This window comes from Drosophila santomea, chromosome 2L (genome assembly GCF_016746245.2).
Source record: "Drosophila santomea strain STO CAGO 1482 chromosome 2L, Prin_Dsan_1.1, whole genome shotgun sequence".
Taxonomy (NCBI): domain Eukaryota; kingdom Metazoa; phylum Arthropoda; class Insecta; order Diptera; family Drosophilidae; genus Drosophila; species Drosophila santomea.
Genome location: NC_053016.2, coordinates 14,256,694 through 14,275,700, shown reverse-complemented (window position 1 = coordinate 14,275,700; position 19,007 = coordinate 14,256,694). Strand labels below are relative to the sequence as shown.

The following is a 19,007-nucleotide window of genomic DNA, read 5'->3' as shown; positions in this document are numbered from 1 at the left end:
CATAATATCGCAGTTCGACGGAACGAGCAGATTTGATTGTCAGTTTTATGTTAAGATATACAAAAACATTCATGCCACTGAAATAGGGTTTACATGTTCTAAAAGTCTAGAAGGAGTTATTTTACTTTTAGAACTAAAGTTTGAAGACAGGAGTGTTCAACATTACTACACTTAAATAGGAACTTTTGAAAAATGAAAGTATGAAATGAATGAAATAAAATGAAATAAGAGATAATACAAAGGTAAATCATAAAGTTCTAAGTTTCTAAAAATTATTAAGTATTTGAGTAATGATCATACTTCGTACTTGCAACCCATGATCATTTCCCACCGAAAAGAAGCCAAAGGAGTGCCCACGTGCAGCCTTTTTGGCAACATTCCTGTGTGTTGCTGGCAACTTGCGATGTATGTTGCTGCTGCTGCGGTTGTTGCTGCTGCTGTTGCTGCTTTTGTTGCTGTTGCTGCTGCTGCTGCTGCTGCGGCTGGAGGCTCCTCCGAAAACGCTTCTCGCTTCAGTTCGCTTTGTGCGTTCGACGCGTGCGGTTGGCTCTGACGGATAAAAAGCGTAGATACACGTTTAGTTGGGCAGTAAACGGATTAGCAAGGTGCCACCGAGATTTGTAGATTTGTAGGCGCGTGAACTCGTTACGCATATATTAAATTTCTGGGCGCTGACCGCGATTTTAACGGATCCAACGGCGGCAGCAAATTGCGGCAAGGAGTCGGCAGTACCGCTGTGCTCTCTTCTGTGGAGCTGCTGTTTGTGGCGGCTGTTTTGGTGTGTGTTTTATTGGCGTTAAAGGTCGTTTACTTTTTGGCGGCATCAACAACTTTTGTTGCTGTTTTGATTTTCATCTCCCCTGCGTCTGTGTTGGTGCTTGCATTTGTCACTGCGCGTGTGTGTGTGTGCTTCAGTGTGAGTGTGAGTGTTTATAACACACTTTCAATTTTCAATAAAAACACAAAACGACCCAACGACCACAAAAATATATAATAAAAGTTCGCACACTGATCTATGACGTCGATTTGTTGAACGCAGCAGCTCGTGACGCTTTAACTGCCTATAGAATATAGAATATCGTGATCGTGATAGCATACTCGCATTTATAAAATCGAATGCACATATGACACGCGCTTTGGTGATACGTGAAAACTGTGCCAGCTGAAATGGATAATTATTTCAAATCTGCTATCGCAAAGTGATATGAAATTGAAATTAACATTTAAATGGATCGAGATAGTGCCATTTTATTCACAAGTTAATTGAGTGTACAAACGCGGAGAACTCGATTATTGTATCGGTGAAGTACATAAAATTAAGTCTATAGAAAGACGGGAATCAATTTGCCAATATAACTATTAGATAACTATTAACTCAAAAGCTTCACGATTGACTTTAAATTTAAAGTAAGATTACTTTTGGGAACATTTTAAAAATGTATTAAAAAGTATGGTCCAAAAACCACTTTTGTGCCGTTTAAAACGTTTTTGTCTGGGATTAGTGCCAAACAAAATAAAAGATTTATTAAACTCCCGAAGCTAAATTCTCGCGCAGTTGAATGCCTTTGGCGCAAATTTCCCAAGGCGAGCATAATGCATGTGAATACTTTTCATTCACTGCGACTATCTGCTGTCAGATTTCGTTAGCCCATGGAGGGAAAACCCCGAGAAGAGTGTCAATGCACCCGGGGCAGAATTCGAGTCCCCGAAAGACATTAAATATGGCCACATCAACCTAGAGAGCGCGCCGCGAGTGCAATTGTTAATTATGTATGCCAATCTGGTAGCCAGAAATGTTCACAACACTTTAGCGCCAAAGATATCAGCAGACAGCCGAAATCTCATGCATTTCATTAAGCCGAAAACAAAGAAAACATGCCACAAAATGTAAGAAAGACTGAAATCATCACCCTAGTCACCGCCAGCCATAACCACCCACTGACCACCGGCCACAAAGTGTTGACGCGTGTTTGGATTTTCATTTAGGCCCCGGACACTGGGCGCTCTGAAACCCAAAACCCAAAAATTCCCAACGATTCCAATTCCCACTCGGATTGCATATTTAATCAGAGCTGCCAAGTCTCTGCGACGATGCAGCCCACATCAAGTTCGGCTTCAACTTAATTTGTAATCCATCAGCAATCCCGAGCATAACCCTCTTCTTGTTAATTTACGAGCTTCAAGTTTTGCTACACCAAAAGCCCCGAAAACCGAAAAAAGGTTGCTCCGGGGCGTCATCAATTTTGGCAAATGTTCTTTCTCGGGCAGCTGCCGCTGCGATTCGCAAATTGCAGCTAATTGAAAAATGTATACAAAACAAATAACGAAAAGCGCAGCCTAAGTGCATTTCCAAGGCGAGCCGGGGCAACTTAACGATCTGAATTGAGGTGGAGAGCGGGGTTTTCTATTGATGACGACAGTTTATAAGAATTACGCATGAACAAACTAATTTCCATTATGAAAAGCCCCGAAGAAAAAACAAAAGCGTTGCAATGACAGACAGAAGTGTGATATAAATGCACAAATAGCCGACCGAGTAATGTTCTTTGTGCTCGACGCCAAATGGATGAATCAATAAAAAATCCAGTATCAGAAATAACATTATTTGCATACCCTCACATATTTAAAAGTCAATATGGTATAATTATTGTTAACCATTTGAAATGAATGTAATAAACGAAATTAATTTATTAGATTAGTGAGAGTATTTCGCAGGCAACCAAGTCGGGCGACTGCAATCAAAAATTGGTAGCGCACAAATAAACATTTTCATTTAAAATGTTATATTTATTGAAAGGCGACATCACTTTTGATACGATAACGCAGGCGTGGGCGTGGGTTCTCTCTGGCTTTTTGATCGTCATTGGCGGAAATTGTCGTACAGTGGGGAAAAAAAATGCAAAATCGAGCAATTGACACGATTACCGAAATATGGGTCGCAATATATGGAAACGCGCTCGTCTATAAACTCTATATGTATGCTTTTCATGGTGTTAATCAAAAAAGCGGTGCAAGTCTTTTAATGATGCTGCCACATTGGTGTAATTAGGCAAATGGAACGGGGCGCTGGGGAAAATGGAGCCGAGAAGAAGATGCTGACAAAATCGTTCAAGCTGAAAGGAAAACTTTTGCCCTAATGCAATTTGCGCATTTGCCACAAATGGAAAATTTTCTACTTGGCTTCGAGTAAACTCCATGGCGACCCTTAGACTTCATTGACTCAAAATGAGATTTCACTCGCTTTATTCCCTTTAAAGTGTGTGTGTGTGGGGATGCGTAATTAAGTTGCTTCATCAATTAATTCAAGTACACGCGATAAAAAGAAAGGTTATTGAGAAAATAACATTTTAAATGACAGAAAATGTTATAAGAAAAGGTGAGCTTCAAGCTGGTTGCTTTAAACTGTAGCTTTATTACCAATTGAATATATACGAACGAAATAAATCCTCCTAGTTTCATTTTACTTAAAGTGTCCGTTAGCAGGCTCATAGAATCGAAATGGTTACAAGCAGCCCACAAATGTCAGTTAGCAATCAGCCAGATAGTGAGGGTCCTGGAAAGGACCTCCTACATCTTAGTGGCCTGCTACTGACATCTCAGCCCGACCATTTGAGTGTTACCAATTTGGGAGCTATAAAAATGTCTGCAGCAAAACAAAACACCGAGAATGGCGGAGGAGAAAGGAATTTTTGGTATTGTTGTCTAGTGCAGCGGTCAGAGTTAACAGGGTTCAACGGGTCGTATGCGTAATCAATTGTTGCAGCTGTGTCACGTTCTCCGAAAGATAGCCACAAATAAGTAAGGCCCGATCTGTTTGGCTCCCCCACTGCAACGATTTACTTAATCGAGTTTTGGACACATTTTCAGGTCAGTTGCCAGTTGGCAGCTGCCTTTGTGCTCGATACTCTATTGATTGCCAGCCAAGAGAACCAAAAAATGATACAAGCTGCAATAATAAACAAAGTGGCATTTCCATTTGCCAAAATTAAATTGCTTGCATGCACGTAATTTCCCGGAAAATATGAAGGAAATGTGGAGAATGGAAAACAAAAGCTGCAAACCAATCAAGGGTCAAGATTTCGGGGATTAATTACTTTCGGTTGTCTTCAACAAAGAATCTGAAGAACGATTTCAGACACATTTCGGTCGTCAGACAATTGACCCAAACTGCCAATAAAATTGAGTAGCATGAAATGTAAATAAGAAGCCTTCTCTCCTTCTGGCTAATAGGTCGATTATGACCGCGATGACGTTGCCACTTTGCACCGCACACAGCCGAGGAGAATGTAATGAGAAAGCCATAAAATAAACAGTTGAATAATCGCCAATAATGAGAGCTGCCAGCGAGTTGGGAGATGGGAGATGGGATATGGAAACATCACTCCCTAGGGCCATCTTAAAGATACACGAAATCGATTCGACAGCAATCCGCACAATAATAACATCCCAAAATACATGTGAGCTTCTCAACAATGGGCCAAAAGCAAAAGAGCCACGAGATCAAAGCGATCAAAAGTTCCCCGATCAGTGGGATAAGGCCATGATATACCAAACCCGTGAGGTGTGAACTTTCGTGTGGCCTTTCTTTTGATTGGGGAACTCATATTGATAATTGTTTGGCAGGCCTGAAGAAAGATCCACAGTTCTGTATGTCTAAGCATTTATTGTCAGACTATGGGCTAGGTGTTTATAATAATATTTGGATTAATTATGTACATTCCTAACATTTCAATTTGTGATTTATAAGCGAGCCATTATTTAGAAAAGATATTCATAGCTATGCCTAGCATTGTCTTGAATTTGTGGCATATAAATAAGTACCTTATATCATATATTTTAACTATTTAATTAGTTAAATTTCATACTCATCAGCTACGTTTCTCCTTTGGCGATTTAGTAGAAAATTGATTTTCACCTTAAACAGAAATCACATTTAATTATTTTTCTCTCAAAACAGATTCGAGCGCGCCAAAAAATTAAATAAATTATGCAACAGCTGTCATTAATAAAGTCGAGCGCGAAAAAGCCAAAAGCAACAAAAAATCGAAAATATCCCACAATGAATCAAGGTCAGTGTAAAAACAGCATAAATGCAACAGCAGCGCCAGCAACACAACAGCGGCAAATTGAAGTTGCATTTTGAGTTTGCGTTGAAAATCCAGTTTTGTATTTGGTGAGGTGCACTTGTTGTTTAAAAAACACACAGGCCGAGATATATTCGAGAAAACGCACTCACGCTCACTCACGAGTGACTATTGATTTCTTTTACATATCAAGTGAGCTGAAATTGAAATTGATTCAACCATGCCGCACAGGTTTGCATCTCAGGCTGAGAGAATGCCGGCGCTCTGTTTTTGGGGAAATATAAATTCACTCCATGTCAAAATCAATTCACAGCAAGAAAATTAAACTTTTGCCATATCGGGTTTCATATTTTTCATATTTCCCACCGACGAACTGAACTCACATCTACACTCACACTCGCATCCACAGATCGCTTTTTTGGGGCGTGTCAGTGTCTGGGTTCTTGTAATTAATCGCCGTGAATGCAAAAATTTATGAGATTTTCATGAATTTTTGAAGCTTTCTGCGGAGTTATGTGGGTTGCCCACGGATTGGCATTGAAGTGCGTGGAAAACCGAAAAAACACTCGCGGTGACTATGTGCCAACTGACCATATATCAATTAAAGTCACAGTCACAACAAAATCGTGTGACAATTAAATCCGCAAAATACCGAATCGATTGACTTGGCAATCGTTCAACTGTGCACATTTGCATGGCTCGGCGAAAAATACGATAAACCGCTTTAACGATTACGTGATAAACACTGAGATTGATCTGTCACAATATCCAGTCAATGTCAGCTAATCAGCCAGGCGGCTAATAGCGATATAATTAGTTAATTAAGACCCGTCCAAAGGCTTGGGAATCGAGGATTGATTTAGACGAGATTAGAAATCGGGAAACTTAAAGCGATACTTAAATATATATAAGCATTGAGGTTCCTTTGGAAATTTATGTTGAATCTGCAGTAAAAACGTATCAGCTATATTTCCATTTATGTAAATGAAGTCATGAGAAATCCGAGTCCTTTCGCAGGTTATTCACAAGCAAACAAACAAGTTTGGCAACCTTCTTCAGCGTTTTGAAAAATAATTTTATCAGCCCGCCAATTTTCAGCCAAACAATCCCAATCCGGAAAACGTGTGTTTGCATTTGTCTGCCTTTTGGTTTTGATTTTGTTTCCACTTATTTTATTTTGTTGTTTTGCTCTGCTTTACCTTTTTCATTTTCTTCACACCCAACTTTGGATGTAAATATTTGAATTTTCCATTCGTTTGCAGATGGCTTAAAGTTTTCGATTGTCTAGGGTTGAAAATCTACCTCGAGGATGTGTTGCTAGGGGAGAGTAAAAGCAACAAATAAATCCATAGATACCTTTTATGGACTATGTTTTTAGATAAGAGATTCAAGTGTTCAATTCACTTTATTTCACTTCCCGAAGTTTACGTAGTCATTTTCAACACCTTGTCGCCTACCTGCACAAACTCTTTCCAATTCGCATAAAAGATACTAAATAACCGAATGCTTATAATCGATATTCATAGTAAATAAATAACAATCGTTGATTGTTTACAATTAGTTGAGGCGAGGGAAGCGAAAAGATTATTATTCATGAATGAAAATGGGCCATAAAATACTCCCCAGATTCGATTAGAGCCAATTGAATTCATTCGTCGTCAGCGCTTGCGGGTTTTTTCGTGCTATTTAATACCTTAGTAAGAATACTATTAATGGGTATATATAGTTTAGACTCTGTTTCTATAATTACAAAAATCATTTTCTAAATTTATATTTGTATTGCTCACCTAGGCTTTTAGGTTGCGTAACTCTAATTCTTTGGGAGAATTCAATACTATAGGTTTATACTATGCGGTTTATAATTGTCATTGTATCCCTTGTAAAATCAGGTCAATACTTTTCTGTGAGTAATAAGTATCTTAAGGTCGTCATTGTCAAGAACTGGCTCTGCATTTTCTTATATTTTTGCCTTATCCACAGGCACTTTTCCGAGTTGCCCAACTATCCGCTCAGTTGTTGCTGTTTTCGGTTGCTAGTTGCGAGGTCAGTGGAACATAAACATGCCATAAATCATCCGGCAAAAGTGTGAGTGAATTCGCGGAGGATGTGGAGGTGGAGGTGGTGGTAGAGGTGGCTCGTGCTGGGAAATCTCTTTTATTTTTGGACATATTTTTGTCCTTCCTCATCCTGCACTGAACTCATCATACTGACATTTGGGGCGCGCGGAATGTGAAGTTAAGATTCATTTAGTTGTTGGGCGCGCATATACGAAAAAAGCGATTCGTCGACACTTTGTAGCCCATCGCAAATCTAAAACTGTCAACAGACTCATTAATTATGACTTGGTCATAGTGGTGAAAAATGGGTCGTGGCCCACGATTCGGCCGGAAACATTCTGTGTCAAATTTGTCATTCATCAGGTTTGTGTGTGTGTGCTCTTCTCATAGCCTTTTGTTTCTGACAGGAACAAGGCTCGGTACTGTGTCCTGCGTCCTGTGGCCTGTGTCCACCCGTTTGGGACATCTAGTGATTAGGGCCCATTGTTTAGATGAAGTGTTTGATGGGCCGTTGGCTAAATTTGTACGTTATGAATTCGGGTTAAGTGTGGGTGAAAAACTTTCTTTTGTACCGGCATGATTAGGGTAGTGTGACAAAAAAGTTTGGAGCACTGGACATATAAGGCTTTTCGACTGAAAAATGTTGCATACAATTTAAATTAAGATAATAATCATTAAATTGGTAATAGCGTAATGTGCTGCTGGAGTTAATGGCGTGCATTAGCCACAAACCATCAAGAGCCCATATACTATATAATAAATATATAATCATTTACGAACCGTGACTGACACCTCATTATCGCGTCCCCTTAGACAGCATCAATCACCCCGATAACCCGAGAATTCGCTGCATTTGAGCCACATTAAGCGTATAAAACGGCAGCAATCACAGTGAATTCCATTTGCCGTCGAGCAATATATACGTAACAGAAAGAAAAAAAAACAATAAAGTGCAACTGAAGCGGAAAGTGAATGCAAAGTGAATGAAATAAATTCGAACTGCGGCAGAGAAGTGAGTGAGTGAGCTGAGTTTAAGGAACCGCAACGGCGGCCGAGAATCATGAGCGAGAAACGAATCGCACACAAAACTGTCATCAAATGACAAATGCTTGACAGCATCAATCAACAAAAGCGACGACAGCGACGATGGCAGCACGTTGCCGGTGGAGCTGGCGCCTGGCGCTCTGCCCTCTGCTGTTGCAACTGCTTCTGCTTCTGCTTCTGCTGCCAGCGGCGATGGGCCATGATGAAACCAAAGAAAATCCCGCTCCGGCCAAGCAAAACCGCCAGGAGCAGCCGCCATATGCAAACCTGCAACATCTGCAGCAGCAGCAGCAGCAGCACCAGCAGCAGCAAAATCCACAAACCGTCCAACAACTTAGCCAAATTACCGTGAATAGAACAGCGAAATCGCCCACTGCCACGCCCACGGGCATCAGGGAGAACGTGATGCTGTCATCGGCCGATCCCGAGAAGGAGGCCCAGATCCTGTACGAGAAGTCCTTGCAGGAGTACCACGGCAGCCAGCTCTCCACCGCCTCCACCTCCGCATCCGCCTCCGCCGACGTCACCGCCGGCAAGCGGACGCTGCACGCCGTGTGTGAGCGGTGGCTGCAGAAGCACTGCCACTGCACCGGCAGCCTGGAGGTCCTGCGGCTCAGCTGTCGAGGAATAGGGATCCTGGCCGTGCCCGTCAACCTTCCCAGCGAGGTGGTCGTCCTGTGAGTATACTTACAGTGCTTCTAACACATTTATATAATTGTTTCCAACAATTATTGTTCATTTCTACATAATAGTTGTTCCTTATTTTTATGATAATAATAACGATATTAATGCTGTAGAAGGCGATGAAATTATTCATGTTGAGGAAAAGAAGGATTTTGAAATGTATGCGCATAGGAAATGGCCATTTTTACCATTTTGTATTCATAAATGCAAATTAAAGAGTGTTTTTTTTACTGTCCAAATATTTTTTTTCTAAGCTCGGAGACTATCTTTCAAACATAAGACATTTACCAGCTGTTCTGAGCTTGTAACGTAACATTAAAAAAAATTTACATTAAAATTTGATTAAAGTGAGCAATAGGGTTACTAAACAAATGCGCACCTTATGTATTTATTTCGATCATTTGTTGTTTGCTAGTTTTCTCATTTTTGATTTCTTTCTCCAATAACAATACATACTAAATAGGGTGTATCCTCAGTAGCTGCTTAATTAAGCGATTAATAAATCGAAAACTTCCCCTTATTAAGCGATTAAGCCTGCTCAGCACGAGGTATTGGACCATTTCCCGCTGCTGAAATTCCGCAAATCGCATAATTACAAGTCAATTTCGCAGTCTTCGGTCCGATTCGGTTTCGGTCGATTTTGGCATGCGGTTTAATCTAATTACACATACGCCACGTTGTGCAGCATTTCGCAATCATCGTCACCGTCACCGTCGCGTCGTCATCGCAGCCACTGCTCACGTATGTGAGTCACGTTTTCTTGCCGCCGACGGGCTCTCTCAAAGGAGTTGGGTACCGCTTTTGGCTTAGACAAAGTTTCAACTGATTAATGGCCAACTCGAACGGTCCATAAATAAATAAATAATTTATTAATTAACGCATCGCTCAGGGACACTAGTCATAAGTCATTAAAATCACTCGAATAGCAGATCCACCACTCACTTTAAACGGGGGATTCTTTGGATTTTGGCCAAAGTTCCACTTGGCAAGAGGAGCATTTGCAACAACAGAAAAATACCTGATACCGGCAGTTTATCATCATTTTTACGCCATTTTCCGCTGGGCAGAGATCTTGGGTTAGCTCAATATGTTTTTATGCCATTTCCAGTGTGATTGATGGCCCACAGAGACTTTCCCCTTCGCAGCAATCATTTAAGCCTCGTTTTCCATTCATGAGAGTGGCAAATGTTTTCTCTTTGCCTTATTGATAGATGAAATGTTGGCAGCGATACAGTTATTAATTTGTTTATTGTTTTCCTTCTGTCATTCATTTCACCAACAGAGATTTGGGTAACAACAACTTAACCAAATTGGAGGCGAACTCATTTTTTATGGCACCCAATCTGGAGGAGCTGTGAGTATTAACCCTGATTGATGTAAAAATCTAACGGAAATTGTTCAGCCCCACAGTTTTATGGTCCCCTTTAATTAATGATAAATTCAGCAATTTCACTCATGGTCCAGATTATCCTGCCCATCCCAAATTAAGCTGTAGTAAAAACAACCAAACACCCAGCTCCCTTGGGGTATTTTAGAAACCACAAAACTTCCCCATTTTAATCTGTGCTAGACTGCAGCGAAAGTGTAGAAATATGACAACAATATAAAAACTTTCGTCATTTTGAACAGTCAAAGTTGCCGTCTCCGGGCCTGGCAACTCATTATTCAATTTCACAGCGAATCCATGCAAAAAAAAAAGGAAATATCACAGCGGTCAACATACGACCCAATCCTGACCAAGCCGCAGATCCCCCAGTCCTGGTTTGGGTCGGGTCCTGACCCTTGGTAATATAAATTACTTGATTACGCTGTATATTTCAGCGAGTTGGCACGATTAATTACTACCGACTTTGCTATCCTTGCAATTTCCTGCACTTTAGCCGACGACACTCGACTTTAGTTTGACTTTATGCTGTTATATATGGTACGTATTATCTGTTGACCAAGGGAAGGTTTATTTGCAGAACTTTGTCGGACAATAGCATCATTAATATGGATCCCAATGCATTCTATGGCCTGGGCAAACTGAAACGATTGAGCCTGCAGAACTGCGGCCTCAAGTCCTTGCCACCGCAGTCGTTCCAAGGACTTGCTCAGCTGACCAGCCTGTAAGTATGCAAAGGAAAATTTTTAAATAATAAATACAGACCCCGGTCTATGTGTGTGTGTGATTGTGAGTGTGTTAGTGGAACGTTTGTGTTTGCTTTTAAGTACTGCAATTAAGTTGGGAATATCGCCGAGAGGAGATGTAGGAGCACTGCGAGGACTTCTCAGCCGGATGAATTTGTTTGTTTTTCGGGGCAAACACATTGCCACACGCACATGCACTTGCCGAGCAATTACACGCTATTTTCTCATATTTTCCGCTTTTCTCTGCTGTTTTTCCCCCTATTATTTTGATATTCTTGCAATGGTTTAAAAAAAAACCCCCTCACACAGACAGCTGAATGGCAACGCCCTGGTCAGTCTGGATGGCGATTGTCTGGGCCACCTGCAGAAACTGCGCACCTTGCGATTGGAGGGCAATCTCTTCTATCGCATTCCCACGAATGCCTTGGCCGGACTCAGAACCCTAGAAGCACTGTGAGCCCTTTGACTTGCCTCAATTCCAGAGTTTTTAGACTAATTAATGTCCTGCATGCTACCAAAATTAGTAACCAAGTGAATTGGCCAAATCGATTACCTTTTGATTCTTTAATCCCTGTTGCTACTAGCGCATTATGTATAGTATGTGGTTCTATGTTTTGGCATGCACTTTGGTAAAAGGTTTTTATTTATATAAGAATTTATGTGCAGGGCAGCGAAATCGGGGTTGTCAAACTCCATATCTACATTATTACTAATTTATGGCTTACTTCCAAACAATTGAATAAATACTTCACCTAAATCCCATATAAACTTACCACAGCCAATAATAATAATTTTATGTGCATGTTTTCATCGAACATTGAACCCGTAATCATTCTCAACTGAAGTATATTACCATTTTTAATCTATAAACTTACTCGAGCCACAAAAAAACCATTGAATTATAAGCGAAAGTTAGGGGATCATAAAACCATGCGATTGCTCATAATTTCTGTCTTCTGCTTCCACTTGAACCATCGACAGCAATTTGGGCAGCAATTTGTTGACAATAATAAACGACGAGGACTTTCCGCGAATGCCAAACTTGATCGTCCTGTAAGTAATTGGTGTCTCCTGGTAGCCACAGCCATGTGCATAAGTTTGAGCATTTATTTCTTCTCATTTTGCAGTTTGCTGAAGCGAAATCAAATCATGAAAATCTCCGCGGGAGCCCTAAAAAATTTAACCGTCTTAAAAGTTTTGTAAGTAGCAAGAGCCATGCGAAATAACTTCGAATACTTTAAGAACTTTATGCAGGAAACGCAAACACACACATGAGCGAAAGGCACATGACATAAACACACTGACACCAAGACGACCTACAAAACTGCAATTGATATCGAATAGAAAAGTGTATTCTCAGGGCTGAAGACGGGCTAAACAATACCCTGTACTTTTTCTCTGGTCTACCTTAACTGCCTACCTTAAGCAGCCTTTTCAAACGGGGCTAATGCCAAGCCCTAGTCTTATAAGAAATTCCAGATACAGTGACCAAAATAACCATATGTCTGATATCACAGTACGAACAAAAATAAATGGTAGGGTATACTTATAATTATCATTTTTGAATCAGGCTAACTGATTTAGCCCATTGAAACTGCCAGTAGAATGTACAGAAAATGCGATGATACCTCAGCGAGCAGAAGTGGCAAGTGGAAATGGCGTTTATCCGTTATGCGGCCATGGCTCGAATAAATTTCAATTTTACAGCAAGAGCGTGGAAAACTTTCGGCTTTTCTTTATTTTCCCCCCGCGCACTGGGTTCAGTTTAGTTCAGTTCGGTTCGGTTCGGTTCGGTTCGGTTCCGACAGCTTAAATTGTCGTCGCCGCGTTGACGTTCTGCGCTGCTGTTTACCGCAAATTTTTGGCTTTTCCGCTGCGCGCTTTTCCGTGGACGCATAAAAACCGCTTCTTTCGGCTCCTTAGCCACCCACCCACTTATGCCACCAACCACCCATCGCAGCGGCAGACATATATGCAAATTTATGTTGTGGCTGACGGAGTCGCATTCTCTTACCTCTTTGTTGGGCAGGACTGAGGTGGGGGCGTGGCCAACCTTGCGAGGAATGCATCAAGTGAAAGTGAAAAACTTCTCCCCGTGCAATGCGTAAATCTAACCAAACACCGAGAATGAGGAAAATATTCCGTGTGCACAGTGCCGTTTGCTTCTAGATTTATGGAAACACAGTCACGCCCACCGAAAGTGGAGTTAGAGTGGGTCATTTGTGGGGGAAAATGTGTAGGAAAATGAGATTGAAAGTTGGTGGCGAAAGCATCTGTTCTTCTCAGCACCCTTTGGCATATGGTTAAAGAAGTTACAGAAAAAAACAGGTCAACAGTCGCGTTGTAAAATGGACTCAATACTGATAAAAAATATGTCTCATTTAAGCTTTTGTATCCATGGCAATTAAAAAACTATAACAATGAAAAACTCAATTACATATAAGAGATAAAAAGTTTGAAATTAATGTACACTTTACATGTATTTAAATATTTGTTCGCTGTTTTGTGGCCTCAATCGATGACACACTTACTGCATTAAATATTATTTGTTGTGATAGACATAAAGTTTATTAAGTGAATTTTTTTTTATAAAATGTCATCCAATAAATTACTTCAATTAATAATTACTTATAACTGAAATGATACGTGGTTAATGTATGCATAATTAGGTCAATTTGTCTATTTAGCAATTCATTTCAACGTTTCTAATTTCTTGAAAAATATGATAAGTAATTTGAATCAATGCAGTTTGTTGAAAAATACTCGCAAACTTTATGCTCACGCATAAATTTGCATTTGATACCAGGAGTCACCCCATCGGAAATGGAAAACCCACCGCTTGGAGCTACGTGATGTCACGTAGGAAAACTGAAAACTGACCCCCAAACAAAGTCATGCAAATGGCTGTGATTTCTTTGGAAAGCAAAATGCGAAAGCAAAATTTGCAACTCAATTTCTATGATCGAAATCAGGAATTGTATTTCAAAGCATACTATACATACTATACACTGCATTCTCCCTTTGCAGAGAGCTGGACGATAATTTAATAAGCAGCCTGCCCGAAGGACTCAGCAAATTGTCGCAACTGCAGGAGCTGTAAGTATATCAGATGAACGCGAAGCACAGGTGCCTGGTCCATATTAGCAAGAAGTAGAGAGTAGGGAGCACTTGCAACTGCCAAACTGGTGTTGTTGACTTGCCACGACATTTCCCACTTTGTGGCGCGGCAATCAGGCGGAAACCGAAAATCATAACGCATCATTACTTGTCCAATTTATGGCCATATCCAGTCGCAGCCGGCTCGGTTCTATTCCATATCCTGCCAACCACGAATCGTGCAACTGCAAGTTGCAGTTTGTTTTTGTCACACGACCGATTCCCTGACTTCAAACTCCGAAAGGAGCAAAGCAGCCACATCCAGACTGTCATTGCAGTACTGACATCGTTTGCGATGGCAAGGACCAAGATCTCCCCGAGGAAATTCAATTTCTGGTAAACAGGATAATTATGAGCATGTTAAATGTTGCGATAAAAGCCACGCTGTGCTGCATCTCCAGAGCCAGTGCATCCATGATTGGGGAATTAAGCGGGTAAATAAATTTGTACGAGTGTACAAGCAAAAATCCAAGTCCCTCCACTTTGCCGTCATGTGTGTGCGGTTTCTTGGGATGTGGCACAAACAAAAAATTAAATTTAAAAGGATTAGGAGCTTCAAGTAAGCGTCTGCGTTCTGTTGACTCCATTTGAAAGAGAATGGAAGCTAAGCCAAGTCGCTGCAACAAAGTATGTTAGACCAGATAAACAAATAGATCTTTTCCTGCAGTCAGATATTCTGACGAGAAGCCATCTAAGTGCAACTTAATTTGTGTGCTTTGAAAATTTAAATAGTGCTGTCGAGGAATTGAAAACACGCCTTTCTAGGTGAGCGCCACTTTCAGCACTTTGAAGTTTCATTACCCCCTAAATGTTGGCCAGGAAACACAAAAAGACGCTAACAATATGAGCGCCCAAGAGTATGCTCTTGTCACAGTTTATTTTTGGCTTTGTTGGCTTGTTTGCGAAACTTGACTTTTAAATGCAGCTGCATCCGAGTGCCACTTGCCAGCAGTGTGTATTTCGAAAGATACTTTTCTTGGCATTGGATAAACGTTTTTATTAAACTTCTGCCACCCCTTTCAACCTCTCGACCCTCCAGCTCCATCACCAGCAATCGACTGCGCTGGATAAACGACACGGAACTGCCCAGGAGCATGCAAATGCTGGACATGAGGGCCAATCCGCTGTCCACAATTTCGGCAGGGGCGTTTCGGGGGATGACCAAGTTGCGGAAGCTGTGAGTATCTCAATGTCCGGATTGTCAGAGAAGTGCAAGCGCTCGATTTTTCAGGATTTTATCGGATGTGCGCACTCTGCGCTCCTTTCCCGAACTTGAGGCCTGCCATGCGCTGGAAATACTGAAACTGGATCGAGCCGGCATTCAGGAGGTGCCAACGAATCTGTGCCGTCAAACGCCAAGACTGAAGAGTTTGTGAGTGCCCTAGCCATATGATATTATTATTAGTTTGTAATGATATTGTAATAATTCCATCTGCAGAGAACTAAAAACCAATTCCCTAAAACGCATCCCAAATTTAAGTAGCTGCAGAGACTTAAGGCTGTTGTGAGTTCCGCATGGATGAATATAAGTATTTGAGAATATAATATAAATTTATTTCCCCCAGAGATCTATCGAGCAATCAAATTGAAAAGATTCAGGGGAAGCCCTTCAATGGATTGAAGCAATTGCACGATCTCTTGCTCTCCTACAATCGAATCAAGGCACTGCCCCAAGATGCTTTTCAGGGCATTCCGAAGCTCCAACTTCTGTGGGTCAACTTCAACCAGAATATGTTTGTAGAGAATGTAGTATTATTCGTTTCATTCACAGGGACCTGGAGGGCAATGAGATCTCGTACATACACAAGGAGGCCTTCTCCGGTTTCACCGCCCTCGAGGATCTTAATTTGGGCAACAATATATTTCCAGAGTTGCCTGAATCGGGCCTGCGCGCTTTGCTACACTTAAAAACCTTCAACAATCCCAAGCTTAGGGAGTTTCCCCCACCTGACACCTTTCCCAGGATTCAAACTCTTATACTCTCGTATGCCTACCACTGCTGCGCGTTCCTACCATTGGTGGCCATGTCCTCCCAGAAGAAAACCTCCCAGGTCCAGGAGGCAGTCCTCTTTCCCTCCGATGCGGAGTTCGATATGACTTTGTGGAACAATAGCATGATGAACATCTGGCCTCAAATGCGTAAGTAAACATTTGAACTATAACATTTCAGGGTGCTATTATATTAATTTTCCGTACTCCCCAGATAACCTCAGCAAGCAGTTGGGCGCCTCCATGCACGATCCTTGGGAGACGGCTATCAACTTCAACGAGGAGCAGCTGCAGACGCAGACGGGAGGCCAAATCGCCACCAGCTACATGGAGGAGTACTTCGAGGAGCACGATGTGAGTGGTCCTGCCACGGGATACGGATTTGGTACTGGACTATTCTCCGGTATGTCCACAGAGGACTTTCAGCCGGGCTCGGTGCAGTGCCTCCCTATGCCAGGACCTTTTTTGCCCTGCGCCGATCTGTTCGATTGGTGGACTCTGCGCTGTGGAGTGTGGGTGGTGTTTCTTCTGTCGCTCCTGGGCAACGGAACGGTGGTGTTTGTGCTGCTGTGCTCGCGATCTAAGATGGATGTGCCCCGATTTCTAGTCTGTAATCTGGCCGCGGCGGACTTCTTCATGGGCATCTACCTGGGCATCTTGGCCATTGTGGATGCGGCGACGTTGGGCGAATTTCGCATGTTTGCCATTCCTTGGCAGATGTCCGTGCTCTGCCAGTTGTCCGGTTTTCTCGCCGTACTCAGCTCAGAGCTGTCCGTTTACACGTTGGCAGTGATCACCTTGGAGCGCAATTACGCCATCACTCATGCCATTCACCTGAACAAAAGGCTCTCCTTGAAGCAGGCGGGATATATAATGAGTGTGGGATGGGTTTTTGCCCTGATCATGGCATTGATGCCCTTGCTGGGAGTCTCGGACTACAGGAAGTTTGCCGTGTGCCTGCCATTCGAGACTACCACTGGACCGGCCAGCTTGACCTATGTAATCTCATTGATGTTCATCAACGGATGCGCTTTTCTCACGCTGATGGGCTGCTACCTGAAGATGTACTGGGCCATTAGGGGCAGCCAGGCATGGAACACGAATGATTCGCGAATCGCCAAGCGAATGGCTCTGCTGGTCTTTACGGATTTCCTCTGCTGGTCACCGATCGCCTTCTTCTCCATCACTGCCATCTTCGGTCTGCAACTGATTTCGCTGGAGCAGGCCAAGATCTTCACGGTTTTTGTGCTGCCCTTGAATAGCTGCTGCAATCCCTTTCTCTACGCCATAATGACCAAGCAGTTCAAGAAGGACTGTGTAACATTGTGCAAACACTTCGAGGAATCCCGCGTTGTGGGCGGCGGTGGGCCGGGTGGCCGTGGTGCAGTGGCCAGAACCAAGAGGGGAGAGCTCCCACCACCACTCCTGCCCGCTGCAGCGGTGGCACATCCGCCAGGCTGTCGCTGTCTGCGGATGTTGCCCAGCGAAATGCCCAACTGGCACAAAATGGAGCAGGCGCCGAGCTTGTGGCAAAGATTGAGAACCTTCTGCTGCGGGGAGAGTCGAAGGCGCCGCAAACAGCGTCGCCAACCGCAGCAGCGACGTCAGAGAGCCTATACTGCCGCAGCCGCGAATCCGTATCAGTATCAATTCGCTGAACTGCGTCAGCAACGCCAGAATCGAGCCAGTTCCATTTCCAGCGAGAACTTCTGCAGCTCAAGATCCTCCAGCTGGCGACATGGGCCACCATCCTCAGCTCCCGTGCCACCGGGTAACTGCAGCATGCCGCTGAAGATGCTGGAGCCACATGCTCATCCGCACGGTCATGGCAGAAGGCGCCACTCCGCCTGGCTGATCACGCGGAAAACGTCGCAGGACTCGAACTTGTCCAGCTCGCGAAATGACTCCTCCGCCTCGGCCACCACCGCCAGCACCTCCACCTTCCGGCTATCCCGGTCGAGTGCCGGCAGCAGCACACCCCTGCCCCCCATCATAGGTAAGTACCAGTTGCGAATCATCCACGTATGAGTAGAAACACCTTACCTACGTACAGCCCACAACGGGAAGGGCCAGTTGGATGCAGTAAAGCCACGCTTGGTCCGCCAGGAGGCAGTCCAGGAGGAGGAGGACTCGTCACCACCTCGTCTGGGAGTGCGTTTTCTGCCCACCATACCCTCGGCAGCCGACAGTTCTGTCGTCATGGAGGATGGCGACTCGGCCAACACGGGAGTGGCCAGTTTTCTGGGCATGCCACTTCCTGGGGCATCGAGTGGCTTCCTAATAGCGGCAACCACTGCTGCCACCTCCCCACCACCGGTGGTGCTGCAGCCAGCAAAGCCACCGCCCGATCCCAACGACGCACCAATATGATGGTGGGACTGGCGCTGGCGAAGATTGGATGGGGCCAACCGGGAGACCTTTCTGTAAAAGTAATGGGGAACAGGACAAAAGCTGACTGTGTTCATAGATTGTATATGGGGTGGGATGGGGAGGTGATGAGGGCTGTTCGATGGGTTTGGCCTTTAGGCTAAGAAAGACACAAAATATAAAATTCGCATTAGGCATAACATTTATAATGTATTTGTAGCATTAAGTAGCCAATTTGTTACGAAAGAACAGCCGAAGATCAGGATCCCATTAAATCAACACATTAGCCCAAAGGATAGCAACGTTGAAAGGATCAGTTACAACTCTAGTTTCTCAAATGATTGTTAAATGTTGAAATACAGCCAAAAAGTTTTTTGAGTTTTGTGCATCGACTGGACGTAAAATTTGATTAATTTTTATTTAGATAAATATATGACCCTTATTCGATTGCCAGTAAAGTAACCAGTAAACCAGAACTGGTATATGAACAACACTT

At 43.0% G+C, this 19,007-nt stretch overlaps 1 protein-coding gene across 1 annotated transcript; it reads left to right on the top strand.

Annotated features, from left to right (window-relative positions):
• Positions 1-530: 530 nt before the first annotated feature.
• LOC120458052 (leucine-rich repeat-containing G-protein coupled receptor 5) lies at positions 531-18,939 on the top strand. The gene is made up of 15 exons (XM_039645562.2): positions 531-605; positions 7,955-8,862; positions 10,152-10,223; positions 10,834-10,977; positions 11,309-11,452; positions 11,981-12,052; positions 12,127-12,198; positions 14,027-14,095; positions 15,195-15,332; positions 15,387-15,527; positions 15,594-15,659; positions 15,721-15,864; positions 15,927-16,294; positions 16,359-18,140; positions 18,198-18,939. The coding sequence occupies exons 2-15, from the start codon at positions 8,288-8,290 to the stop codon at positions 18,512-18,514; spliced, it is 4,104 nt and encodes a 1,367-aa protein (XP_039501496.1). The 5' UTR covers positions 531-605; positions 7,955-8,287; the 3' UTR covers positions 18,515-18,939.
• The last annotated feature ends 68 nt before the right edge of the window (positions 18,940-19,007 follow it).

What these genes read in the sequence shown, in the direction of transcription:
- LOC120458052 (XM_039645562.2), top strand. Translation starts at nt 8,288, where the DNA reads ATGGCAGCACGTTGCCGGTGGAGCTGGCGCCTGGCGCTCTGCCCTCTG. An exon ending in GCACCCAATCTGGAGGAGCT is followed by an intron (nt 10,224 to 10,833) that starts GTGAGTATTAAC and finishes GTTTATTTGCAG; the next exon opens with AACTTTGTCGGACAATAGCA. An exon ending in TTGTCGCAACTGCAGGAGCT is followed by an intron (nt 14,096 to 15,194) that starts GTAAGTATATCA and finishes TCGACCCTCCAG; the next exon opens with CTCCATCACCAGCAATCGAC.